This window comes from Periplaneta americana, chromosome 8 (assembly GCF_040183065.1).
Source record: "Periplaneta americana isolate PAMFEO1 chromosome 8, P.americana_PAMFEO1_priV1, whole genome shotgun sequence".
Lineage (NCBI taxonomy): Eukaryota > Metazoa > Arthropoda > Insecta > Blattodea > Blattidae > Periplaneta > Periplaneta americana.
The window spans coordinates 106,317,041-106,331,354 of NC_091124.1; the positions used below are offsets into that span (position 1 = coordinate 106,317,041).

The 14,314-nt window shown below is 37.1% G+C and overlaps 2 protein-coding genes across 12 annotated transcripts in view; one reads left to right on the forward strand and one right to left on the reverse strand.

The window, feature by feature from the left end:
• The window catches only part of RNaseX25 (Ribonuclease X25), a 105,437-nt gene that overhangs the window by 86,561 nt on the left and 4,562 nt on the right, over positions 1–14,314 (forward strand). The window contains exon 5 of one of the 9 annotated variants that reach the window (XM_069833349.1): positions 8,412–8,651. The exons of the other annotated variants lie outside the window; for them this stretch is intronic. Within the exon in view, the coding sequence (XP_069689450.1) occupies positions 8,412–8,480 (69 nt within the window). The 3' untranslated portion in view covers positions 8,481–8,651. Of the gene's footprint in view, positions 1–8,411; positions 8,652–14,314 lie in introns of those variants that run through there. 9 annotated transcript variants of the gene reach the window in all.
• LOC138704924 (UBX domain-containing protein 1) overlaps positions 1–14,314 on the reverse strand; it is a 189,908-nt gene that overhangs the window by 45,492 nt on the left and 130,102 nt on the right. The gene's annotated exons all lie outside the window — the stretch shown is intronic.

The following is a 14,314-nucleotide window of genomic DNA, read 5'->3' on the forward strand; positions in this document are numbered from 1 at the left end:
AACCTCACCAGGCATTTTTAATAAATCCCGTCATGTAGGCAGATGTGGCAAAAACAAAACAGTGAGGATGGAGAGGTGAAAATGGCTGTGATGATGTGGTAGGCATTCTGCATGCAATTGTGGCCAGCAAAGAGAAATAGAGTGATGAAAAAGAAGAGAGAACGAAAAGGGCTGGGTGGTGATAAGTCGATTAATGTTCGAAAAGAAGGGCACGAGAGCTACCATTGCATTTCCTGGTCACCCACCTCGACCGGTGACAAATCTATACTGATAAGTAATTCTATATGACAAAACTATCTTTAATATATATAGGAATGGAAATCTGTTTTAAAATTGAAATAAAATAATGTAAGTCTATTTTTAAGCTCTAAAATTGAATTTAATCTAATAGCAAATTTTAATCTGTGATGAAGTTTCTGGGTCATTTTGTTGTATCCTGTCCTATCTTCTGTAATGTAACCTATTGAGCTAACATTATAAACCTAAAAATTTTTCAAGAGACTATGAAACACTATAATTTGTTTTCAAAGAATTTGCTGTCTTAGTTATTGTTACAGACTACTCTGATTACTGACAGCTTGATCAATAAAAAACTATGCTTCACAAAGTAGTTCCGGTTAAAGTGGGTTCCACCAAGTTGGTGACTAGGGGATGCAATGGTGGCTCTTGTGCTTTTCGTTTTTTACATTTATCGACTTATCACCATCCAGTCCTTTACGTTTTCTCTTTTTTTTTCATCCTTATCATTCTCTTCGCCAGCCACCACAGCATGCGGAATGCCCACCACATCATCAGTAATTTTCACCTTTCCATTCTTGCTGCTAATTTTGCCACATCCACTTACGTGACGGGATTTGTTAAGAATGCCTTGTTAGGTTTCATTCTGCTTCCTCTTTAGCTATTTATATCCATTAGTAGATTAAGTTTCCTAGACTTATAACCACACACCGGATTTTTAAGCACCAAAAAATTACAGTTTTAGGTGCCTAAAATAAGCTCAAAATTTAATAAATTTGGCTCTATTTTAGTAAAACTAAGCATTTTAGGCACATATGATCAAGGCTTCAAATCTATTTATCAAATTGAAATTATACACTAAAATACACAGAACATGGCACAAAAAAAAGTGTATTTAAGAAATGGAGGCAGACAACTGTATATTATATAAACACAGCTGCACAAATTTAATACATTGAAAAAAAATTAAATAATTATTGTACACTTCTCAAGTTATTGAAATTCAGTTCCATGCTCATTCTTTTTCATCACCAGAATTTTTCTAAATTCTCCACAGTTAATCTTTGCTGTTTGTCAGTGAGAATCATTTTGAAACCAGAAAATCTTCTTTCTACTGAAACAGATGTGAGAGGAGCAAATTTTAAATTAGCTACAGCAGAAACATAAATACTTACTGGGGCATTTACATTTTTCCCCCAATATCACTCTTGATACTTTTTCCAACAGTAAAAATCTCACATTCTTATTTACTACATTGTCCCACTTACTTTTAACTTTTTTCCCAGTTTCATCCAAAGCACAGTATATGTTCACCTGGGCATCCTTTACTATTGCTATTTGGCTACAAAGAGATTGTTTTTATAGTCTAATATTGTTCAATGCTTGCAGGTATGAATGAAAAATTTGATGTTATGTAGGCAATATCTTTTTTCACTGACGGGTCATTCAGACACTCTTTCACTGCTTTCACACACTCTGCAGTATCGAATTCAAGTTATTTTTCAATAACTGTGACCACTGCTTTAAAAATTTAGAATAATACACCAGTGAATCCATGTTCCCCATCTTGTTGTTACAGGTTGAGCTGGGAGTAGAATATCTGGCATTTCTCTCTGAATATAAAATCCTGGATGGGGTTTTACAAAAACATTTTTTCGTATTGGAAATTAATGAATTGACAAGAGGGAATTCATTCCTGATTGTTTCAGAAACCCTATGAAGGGCATGAGCTAAACAAGTAAAATGAATGATGTTAGGATAAAAAGTTTTAAGTGGAGCTGCAGCAACCATGTATGGGGCAGCATCAGTACAAAACAATAGAACTTTAGAATCATCTATATTGCCAGAGTATAACGATTGTAGACCTTTGTTTACAAAATAAGCAATGGTTTGACTATTAACTTTCGGAAATTTCTTAACACATACAAGGTGTGGAATCGAAGGTTCATCAGGGTCAAGTTTCCCTACTATCATACTTACTATATACCTATTCAGAGAGTCTGAGGTTTCATCTAGAGACCCATATGTGAGAATCACCTATATCCTCCTGAGTGGATGCTAAAGTTTCATTGTACATTCTGTCTAAATAATTTTTTTTAGGGTAGATTCAGAGGGGATGTTTTGTTTGCAGTATTTTTGTAAAAACTCTCTTCATTTGCATTCCATGGAATGTGGAATGTTGGCAGCAACAAACAGTCTGGTTAAGTCTGCATAGAAATTGCTGCTGAGGTTGGAGATAAAGTAGGCTATGTCAGTAGAGTTTGTTCATTTGATTTTTCTGCTGAACTTTTGCCTTATGTGCCACTCCTGGCACATGCTGCCTCAAGTGACACTTCTTTTCATGCGAAACTAAACAGTGTAAAAGTTAACTGAATTAAAATCCTAAATGTTGTATTGCCGTATTTCTATCACAAACTGTGATTACTTGGTTCAAACAACTAAAATCTCAATGACCCGTAAATACTTTAACTATCGAAATTTAAAAGCTTAAAGTGTAGTTGTCTTTAAAAGAATTTCACCTCAACATAGCTTAGACAATGTATAAATGCTATAATAGGCCTACTCATTAAAATATATTTCAACTATTGTTACATACCTGTTTGCTACAAATCTCGCAGAATATTATTTTTCCATCGAAAGTGAATTGTGGAAATTCTGTTAGCCATTGTTGGATCAACACAGATGTTCAGCTGCACAGAATAATGTTCTATTATCACTGCGCTCTCATGGTTAACATGTTGGCATAATGTGCGATATGCTTTTAAAACATAATTTTGCCAACCGATTGTTACTCTGTAGGTTTCACTCTAAGCGTCACGTTGTCACGTCTACTTCCTCGATAAGAATAAGCACTACTGTCCGTGAAACTTATCTGGACAGCTAAAAGAGCGGGGTGCGGGGAACAGAGGGGTCTCTTCTAGTGGTAGCGGGGCTGGAGAGGGAAGGATGGTCTACGAGGCGGGTAAAATACATTTGCTTGCTTAGTGTGATCTGTACTTACAGTAATTTTGCGTTCTGTGAAGACATATTTATGCAATGGAAGGTAGTAATACGAGATGCAACAAGGTTATACGTGCCTTCTATTCTCGAGGTTGCCGGTTCGATCCCGGCCGAGGTCGATGGCATTCGTGTTTAAATGTGACAAGCTCATGTCAGTAGATTTACTGGCATGTAAAAGAACTCTTGCAGGAAAAAATTCCGGCACACCGCCGATGCTGATGTAACCTCTGCAGTTACGAGCGTCGTTGAATAAACCATAATTTAATTTTAATTTAGCGTACACAGTAAGGAGAGGGAGATAATAAGGTCAGTGGTTGTTTGTTGCGATCAAGAGACGAAAGAGAAATGTCTTACTTACTTATTTACTTACTTACGGCTTTTAAAAACCCGGAGGTTCATTGCCGCCCTCACATAAGCCCGCCATCGGTCCCTATCCTGAGCAAGATTAATCTAGTCTCTACAGTAATCATATCCCACCCCCTCTAATCCATTTTAATATTATCCTCCCATCTATGTCTCGGCTTCCCCAAAGGTCTTTTTCTCCTCCGGCATCCCAACTAACACTCTATATACATTTTTGAATTCGCCCATACGTGCTACATGCCCTGCCCATCTCAAACGTCTGGGTTTAAATTTCCTAATTATGTCAGGTGAAGAATAGAATGTGTCCAGTTCTGCGTTATGTAACTTTCTCTACTCTCCTGTAACTTCACTCCTGTTAACCCCAAATATTTTCCTAACCACCTTATTCTCAAACACCCTTAACCTCTGTTCCTCTCTCAAAGTGAGAGTCTAAGTTTCACATCCATACAGAACAACCGATACTAACTGTTTTATAAATTCTGACTTTTAGCTTTTTTAAGAGCTGACTGGATGACAAAAGCTTCTCAACCGAATAATAGCAGACATTTCCCCTATTTATTCTGCGTTTAATTTGTATGTATTTATTCACACTGCAATGGGTATATACCCGGTGGCAGTGGTAACTAATTACACTCAATAATGACAATAATAAACTTATTAATTAAAAATACACTTAATAATAATAATACCAATAATTAATATAAATAATATTAACAATAATTTATAATAATAATAATAATAATAATAGGGAATATCCTAAATTAAATGAAGCACGATCACTTAAAATAACATTTAAAATAAATCTAATTTGTATCTTAAATCTAAGTTCGAACTAAAACCCACGAGTATGATATGTTCATATCTGCACAAGTACGTTTCCACATTACACTCATTTCGCTGTCAACTCACTCACTGCACTGGAACTACAACACATTTCACTGATTCTATCCTGATTTTACTAACACTTCAAAAACATTTCACTGTTCAAATACTTTGCACTGCCACTATAAACTATAAAGCTTCCCTGACAGGAACACGTTTCAGTGATACAACACACTTCACTGACACAACATAATTCTTCACTGATACAACACTTCAATAACAAAATATCATTTACATCCTTTACATACTGTGTATAATTATTGTCTATTAGTAAAGTCCTTAAGCCTATTTTTAAATACGTTTTTGGTTGTTGGTAAAGCCCTTAGTAAGTCTGCAGGTAAAGCATTCCAGTCCCTGATAGTACGATTGAGAAAAGAAAACTTTCCAGTGTCCGTCCTCTGTCTTCTTTCCCTCAATTTATGAGTGGTCGTTCCTTGAAGAGTAATTTGGCGGTTGCAACCTATTTTTTATTTCTCTCCAGGCAGGCTCACCTCTGTATGTTTTGAACAGTGCGCATAATCGAATTCGCGTTCTCCTGTCCTTGAGTGTGTCCCATTTTAATGGTGAATTTTTCCGACAACACTTGAGAGCCCGTTGCTCCCGAGTGTCATTTATATTTGTTACTGTTTCTCCAAGATTTGAATTTTTCCACCTCTTCAACGGTTAAATTTCCAATTTTTATATTTCAATTTCGTACTATGTTCTAGTCACGAGACATAATCATATACTTTGTCTCTTCGGGATTTATTTCGAAACCTATCTCTTTACTTGCTTCAAGTGTTTTTCATAATAATTTATGGATTTTATAATACGTCTAGACGACACCAGTAGTGATGACTATGATGATGATTATGATGATGTTAATAATGAAGAAGGGAAGAGGAGGAGGAAGAAGAAGAAAAATGTTGATAATAAAGACTCTGTGTGAAAGTGAAGTTTTTTGGAAACCCAACAACTACAGACCTGTGCTTCTACTTGAAAGACTTCATGCATCGCTTACCATCAGTAGCTCACGGCCAGATACGAATATTGTAATAATTGGAGTTGTGATCATACTGTATTGCACATAGAAGAAGAAGAATGTAATTTATTTATGTTTGTTATTTTGTGAAACCATATACTTTCACCTACCATATCCAATGACATGCACTGAAATTAAATACCGAATGATGTTTTTGTAACTGTACGTACAACTGCTGCAGCGACAGTCAGGTAGCCAGCAGATAGCTACGGGGCAGCGAGAGAGCACTAGGGGACCCAGGTGCCTAGATACGTTGCGCGGACAGTAGTTTGTTATATTGTTAAATGGCTATTATTATTATTATTATTATTATTATTATTATTATTATTATTATTTCATATACGAGTACGTTGATAGTCTTAACTCTTAATAATAACTCTTTAATAATTTTTAATCATATACCTTAATGTTCGTCCTCAGCACAAGACATTGCAACCTCGGTTTTAGTCCACGTGGATTAGACAAGTAGGTGTCATTTAATAATGGAAGCAGCTTATTGGTTGCAATATTAAAATTGAGGTGAGTGATTGGAGTGGCGACATAAGAAATTGAAAACAATAATGCAATTAAATTTCAAAGACCTGCCGAATGTTATGCACGAGGCCGCTCAAAGACCTGCCCAATGTTAACCATGAGAGCACAGAAATAATACCACTCAGTGGTGGCTGAAGCCATTTTGTCTGAGCAATGCCAAGACATTCAAGTTAGAAACGAAAAGTAACAATAATGTATCGTATATCGTGAATATTTTATAGTAATAATGATGATGATGATGATAATAATAATAATAATAATAATGATAATAATATACCTAGTAATAAAATAATAAAATAAATTTATGGAACTTTGAAGTTTTCAAAACTGTTCTATACTTGAATTCTATTTTCCTGTCATTTTCAGCAAAGAGTTAAAAGACTTTCTGGCTAAAATTGGGGATCTTCCTACCAGATGTAAACTAAATCCATCACACCTAACTTAGACCAATGCCAGTTACAACCAAAGAGCGCACAAGGAAAACAGAAGAAAGAATTTTTAATATTGCATCAACAAATCCATTTGTTTTTTTGCATAAATATTTTAGCAACTTTTATTTCCATGTTTATGTTCAAATCTAGAATTAATCTTTCAATATGTATTTACTTTCTGTTTATCTTCATATGATGAAGAAAGTGAATTTTATAATGAAGTATTTATTTTATTCGTGATTTATTGTTTCTCATCAACACAGCACATTTACATGCATCTCATGCCACTGTTTTCATTAAATTCTTTTGAATAACATATTTGCCGGCAAGAAAGTTGAACCTGGCATGGAACAAATATTCCTTATTTAGTGCTGCCATCTCGAATCGAATTGTGAACTGAATAGCACGGATAAAACCTTTCCCCCTACCCTTTGCACCCCGGTGAAGACCCATCGAATGGATTACAAAATACTTCTGCACATGCCCTTATGGAGCTGGTTGGCAGTTGGCTCGAATGAAAAAGATAATATGTACAGCTCTTCGAGTTAACCTTTCAGGTACAGCTATACAGCAGTGCATGAGAGGGCAAATGGCATTGTTATCGCTGACATGGTGCGGTAGTTCAAATCGATGTTCTGTTCGAATCACTCCATGGAAAACCCGTATTTATTTTTTATAAAATTTGTGATCTTAGCACTCTGAATGTACAGTTGAAAATAACATATAATTACATTTTATTTAGGCAGTGCCATGGCACGAGGCACTAACCCTAAAGCCGCCCCTGCTACCACTTTAAACTTTTCAACACAAATAAGGAGAGGGAAAGAGGAACAGCTATAGTTGCGTTGCTCTTATTTCCGGCAGCCTATCACGTTGCAGGTCGGATACATTTAAACGTGTGCGTCTTGTCATTCGCTGCTGATGACGTTATACACTTCCTCAGGCTTGATGAATACTAAATATAATCGCCCGATATTTTCGTTTTGTTGCTGGTCGCAGAAATTACACGAGGACGCAATTTTCGACACAGTTAAACATTATCATGTCACAGCTCCTATGAGAGTCAATCAATTGCACTGTAATTTTTAGGATTCATAGATAAATGTCTAAGGAAAGCATAGAAAAAAATTCTAAATCAAAATCTTTTTTCTGGAAAGTGAGAAAAAAATACTAACTTCAAAGTGACCCCTTCAGAATAGACATTGATACCCTCAAAAGTTGATAAGCAACAAACTTTTTGTATTTTTCACGTTAGATAGGGAGTTAAAGTGAGAGATATGTTTAAAAAGAATGGAAATTGCTTTTAAAAGTAGCTGGTACTCAAAATCTTTACTGGTTTGAGAGTTAAAGAAATGCGTTTTTTCTTTTTTTGCCCAACAGACTTTCGTATGTAGAGTGACAACTTTTGTTTGTTAGAACTGCAGATTCTCATAGAAATCATCGCTCTGATTTCAAATTTGTTCTCGAAATATTTCCATTGCTTAAGGTTTTCGAATTATTCGTGAGTTTTTAAATGTAATTAAAATATTTCTAGTACATAAATAACATCTATGTTGATTAAACACTAGTATAGCAAACTTTGAAATTGAGGAAAATGAAAAGAATGTCATAGTACTCTTTAAATTTATTATTGGTATTATTGTCGTCATTATTACTATTATTATTATTATTATTATTATTATTATTATTATTATTATTATTATTATTAAGTCTAGTTTCAACATTCCATCAGTAGGTACACACATACATGGTGAGTCAGGAGGAAAGGTACATGGTTTGAGGGTTGATAATATTGGTGATGCTGAACAAAAAAGTTTATATGAACATATGTCCTTTTCTTAATGGTATCGGAGAAAACAATGAGGAATGGGAGAAGTGCAGGTGGTAATAAATTAAAATATTGTTACCTTATGTTCTGTTTAATTGTGTACTTTTCTTTACAGAATATGTTCAAAAAGTCGACAGTCAACTTCAATGCACTTTGCGGCTCTTGTGTTGCTGACCTGAGCTGATTCAGACATTCCTTTACTTGAGCACAAGCATGTAAAATGCGAGCGAGAAGTTCCTCCCTTGTTTCCACTTAGCGCTTGTAGATTTCACTCTTAAGCCAACTCCAATGGAATAAGGTCGGGTGACCTCGGTGGTCAAGAAATGTCTCCACCGCGACTGATCCAAAGCCCAGGGTACGTTTCATTCATCCTACTACAACCTAATGTCATTTTGGTTGCATTCGCATGTGAGTGCTATTGAAGGACATGAGACTGACGCCTGTGATTTTCGAACAGCTGTATGTCAGATACTGTTAAGAACAGGGCATATGTTCATGTAAACTTTATTGTTCAGAATCACCAATATTATCACCCCTCATACTATGTATCTTTCCTTGTGACTCACCCTGTATACATTTTTTTTTATTTCAGCCAGTTGAATGCAGCTGTCTAAAAATTGGATTTAGGATCCATCAGTGACTGTAGTATTGTTTTGAGTGTCTTCTGGAAAATATTTAAAAAGCTGTTGTTTAGAATTATCTAAACTTAACTGAATTTCTTAAAAAAAAAAAAAAAAAAAAACTTTGATTTTAATCCTGGCTGTTATTATGTTAGCATCTTGGAACTGTCAAACCATTATTCAAAGTAATTTCAAGGGAAAAATTGTTCTGGGGCCGGGTATCGATCCCGGGACCCTTCACTTAGTGCACAAATGCTCTACCGACTGAGCTACCCAGGAACTACACCAACACCGTCCCAATTTCTCCCTTTATATCCACACAACTCAAGTGGGCTGACAAGGCGCCAGAAACCCAACTTTGAGTGCACACAAACTCTGTGTGACTTGAATTGTAGTTTTATTGTTAACATACCTACAGTGACGTATATATTATGCAAATTTGGCTTTCAAGTTCGATACCTGATCCATGAACAATTTTTCCCTTGAAATTATTCAAGTCTGCTTCAAAGGGAGTTTTACCTGAAAGCCAGATTTACAATATTCAAAGTGTTTAAGTGTTCGAAAATATTAATATAGTAGATACTAGAAATTATGTTCATGTAACCCTAATACTTCGTGTTATTGTTGCACTCTATTTTTCTGTTCTTTGGGTGGTATCTACTAATTTTGAGTAAACTAATCGTTTTCAATTGTGCAGGGATCTTTATTTTCCTAATGGGGTTAAGTTCGATAGCGGGGATCACATACAAAAGTCTTGTCCAAAAGTGGGTCACACCTTCAAAAAGTTTGGGAACCACTGTCCTAAAGGAACAAAATAGGCATTTGCCCTAAAATCCGATTCTGCTTATAACTCCCATCTTACCAGAGGGGATCTTTCCTATATCCGTGGTTCTGTCCTACAGTTTTGAGCGCGACTTCCGACTTGGGTGGCCCAAGAGAGCGCCCAGCAACAAAGCGATAGTGGACTCTTCATACTGCCCCTATATGCAAGTTCAGATGTGGAGCCCAGACCAGTGGTCATGTACAGTCATATAGAATCCCTTATGGGAGCCCGGGGCAATTTAGGCATCCTGGTGACCGATTCTGCTCACCGGAGCAGATATATCACCTTGACGTGTTATCGCTGACAAATGGGTGTCATGAAGTAACCAACCACAAGTCCCCTGAAGCTGGATGGTCTCGGATTATTCTGCTTATGTGTGGGCGAGCCTTTTACGAGTTGGGATACGGAGCTGGTTAGTCCTGAGATTGAGGCAATTATTCCCGTGGTAACAAATTATTGGTTTTATTTCTCATATAATTTTTATATGTTTTGAAAATTATTATCAGAGAAAATTTGAAATTAGACAATAAATTGGGCAAAACAAGAGAAGATGTTAATATATGAATTTAAATATGCAAAATAAAAAAAATATTTATTTAAAAGGGAAAATCCTCGAAATATGCATTTATGCAAAATAAAGTTGGCTTAATTCGAACGTAAAAAGCATGATCGGCAAAAATCCATGTTTACTTTTTCAATATGCCCAATCAATAAAAACATGCAATTGCATATAGTTCCGCGGTCCACTGATGAGAATATATAGCTAGAATTGATAGACCAGTCCGTGTCCAAGGCTTATCATTTGTTACATAAGTGGGATGGACGGACTTATCCATTGAGCACCATTTTCTTGACTTTTTAAGAAATCCTTCCTACCAAAATGTTTGTCTGGTACGAGCATGTCCTTGTAAGTGCATATGTGCTGAACTCAATGCACTGCTTTTGGTGCCACCAGTTTGGACATACACAGAAATGCTTCAGCGATATCACGTTCAAAGTGTGGCATTGGAGACCATGGGGATTCCCCATGTCCCAATGCCGAGCACTGTGTGAATTGTGATGGGGACCATGCCGTGAATTCCAAAGATTGCCCGAAGTATCTGATAGAGAAGGCAATACAAGAGCTCTAAGTTAGAGATAATATTACCTTTTTTTTTTAGGCACGTAAACGTTATTTTTATCTAGAAAAGAAAGCAAAAGAAAAATCCTATGCTTTAGTGTTACAAAAAGCAATGGAGGGCATCAGTGCTTCAACACAAATGCCACCTCTTGAATGTATACCTGGGAAGCGAATGAGACCACAACCCAGACGTATGTGGACGCTGCCACTCAGACTGACGAGTCAGACAACAGCTGTAACCTTGATATCAGGCCCTATGTACCAAAAAAGATCATTGCAGTGATGGCACAGACAGATTCTAGACCTGGTAGAAAGTTGCGACGTCACATTGCACAGCCAGGGAAGGAATCGAGATCTCGCTCTCCATCAAGGTGATGTTCAGAAGTGCGACGAACTGCAAGTGAGTTGCCACAGTCAAAGACTAAGCAGTCCAAGGCACAAAGTCATAGGAAAGAATCGAAGAGAAAATTCCCCGTGAAGCCATCATAAATTAGCTCCTTGTGATGACTGATATTGTAGAATGGAACATGAACAGTGTATGCAGCAAATATGCAGAACTACAACAATTGATTTATCATGAGAAACATGCTATTTTATGTCTTCAGGAGAAACACCTCCCACCAAAACACTCCCTGAATATCTCGGGATACTATGTATGTTCACCTGGTATGATCATCTTGCCAGTATTTGGGCCAATGGAGGTTGTGCCCTCCTACTCCGCCGAAGTATCTTTTCCTCTGTCAACATTATTACCACTCCACATCAATGCATAGCTGCTACAATAACTCTACCTAGTATTCAGTTTTCCATAAATTGTGTGTATATGCCCCTTGTTACACATTTCACAGCGAATGACATTGAGCACATTCTGTGCCAGGTACCTGCTCCATATTTATAGTGGGGGATTTCAATGCATCCCACCACTCCTGCGGCTCTAATTCCGATGATGACAGAGGAAATAAATTAAAAGAGGTATGTACCCATCTAAAACTCATTACCCTGAATTCAGGGAAAGCCACATACTTATCACTGGCTCATGGTACTTACTCTATTACAGATATTTCCATTTGTAGCCCAGTTTTATACACACATTTCAAGTGGTCTGTGATTCATGACCTACATGGTAGTGATCACTACCCCATCCGAATCCATTTGTCTGATTTATGTCCTGCAGAATCTCGTTCTCCAAACTGGGTTATTAAGAAGCCAGACTGTAATAAAACATTTCTTTTTTATTTTAGTAGGTTTGAGATGGGCAGGACATGTAGCACATATGGGCGAATCCAGAAATGCATATAGAGTGTTAGTTGGGAGGCCGGAGGGAAAAAGACCTTTGGGGAGGCCAAGACATAGATGGGAAGATAATATTAAAATGGATTTGAGGGAGGTAGGATATGGTGGTAGAGACTGGATTAATCTTGCTCAGGATAGGGACCAATGGCGGGCTTATGTGAGGGCGGCAATGAACCTATGGGTTCCTTAAAAGCCAGTAAGTAAGTAAGTAGGTTATTTCACGATGCTTTATCAACATCTTAGGTTACTTAGCATCTGAATGAGATGAAGGTGATAATGCCAGTGAAATGAGTCCGGGATTCAGCACCGAAAGTTACCCAGCATTTGCTCATATTGGGTTGAGAGAAAACCTCAACCAAGTAACTTGCCCCGACCAGGAATCAAACCCGGGCCACCTGGTTTCGCGGCCAGATGCGCTAACCATTACTCAACAGGTATGGACTAGAACATTTCTCAAATGCGGTTATTAAATCGGCAGAATTATCTATCCTGCAGGCCAAAATGCATCTCTTTCCTCTGGTGAACGGATGCCTGCAGAAATGGAATACGAGACCACAAACATGCCTCACGCCAATTTGAGCACCATCCGAACCAAGAAAATTTTATCCAGTATAAACGTCTTTGAGCGAAAGCTTGTCGCACTATGTGCGATGCTAATAAGACGTCCTGGACAAACAACGTAAATTCCTTGAAAAAGAACGTCCCACCCAACATTGTATGGGACAAAGTTCGTCGAATAATGGGGAAATGTAGTTCTGTCATTCCAGGCCTTTTGAGCAATGGTGTAATGACCACCAGTCTCGTAAAAATTGTTGAAATATTTGTGAATACTTTTGCACAAGTAAGCAGCTTAAGGAATTATGACCCAGAATTTCTAAAATTCAAAGATGCTGCGGAAAAACGTAATCTAAATTTTATGTCTAATAACACAGAATATTACAATGCACCGTTCACATCCGAGGAGTTGGAGGTGACACTAGATACATTCCCTGACACCTCCTTTGCTCTGACAACATCCATAACCGCATTCTTCGCCATCTCCAACCAGCTGGAAAATCCTTCCTGCTGAGAATGTACAACAGAATCTGGACTGACGGGACATTTCCATCTGCTTGGCATTCGAACATTGTAATCCCAGTCCAGAAACCAGATCCTTCTCTATGTGGAAGCTACAGACCAATTTGTCTCATCAGCTGTGTATGTAAGGTTACGGAAAAAATGATAAGTAAACCCCTGATGTGGGTACTCGAATCAGAAAACCGATTATCTACTATCCAATGTGGTTTTCGTAAGCACAGATCAGCCGCAGACCATCTTGTTCGGCTTGAGACCGCCATTAGAGATGCTCTCCTCAAGAAGGAACACCTCATAGCGGTCTTCTTTGATCTAGAAAAGGCTTATGGTACCACATGGCATTATGGAATTGTGCAAAGTCTGTATAATTGGGGACTATGTGGCAATCTACCTATGTTTATTGCGAATGACAGAGCGGTATTTCCGAGTGTGAGTAGGAACCACACTTTCTAACAAACATCTTCAAGAAAATGGCATTCTGCAGGGATCTGTATTAAGTATTCTACTTTTCTGCATTACGATCAATGGACTTGCCCACTGTGTAGATGGACGAGTATCCTACACGCACTGTTGAGAACAGTGCGTGTAGGATACCTAAACAGCTCCCACACTGCCAAGTTAAAGGAGAGAGATTGGAACAACCAAATAAACAATTGATTGAGACCATAACAAGCCACGAGGTCTAAAACAGGATAGAAAGTTGATTATTATTATTATTATTATTATTATTATTATTATTATTATTACTACTACTACTGCATGAGAAAAAAAAAGAATGAAGTGCTGCAATAATGATCTGTCCAAAATAATTTAAAGCTACCACACTACACATTCTTGGATGAATGTCAAAATATTTTAGAAGTCTATGCTAAACTCTTTCGTCTTATTTTTATCAAAGATATTGTTCACCTAAAGTAAAATAAATGTATCTGTGTGGTTAATTAAAAAACAGTGAAGTGTGGAGTTATGAACATGAGAGATAATATCGGAGGGATTAGACTACAGTATTTCCTTTGTTTTACAAAGGATTATGAGCAGAGGCATGGTAATGGTTGTATAACATCAGCATGAACTACTTTGTCAGTTAG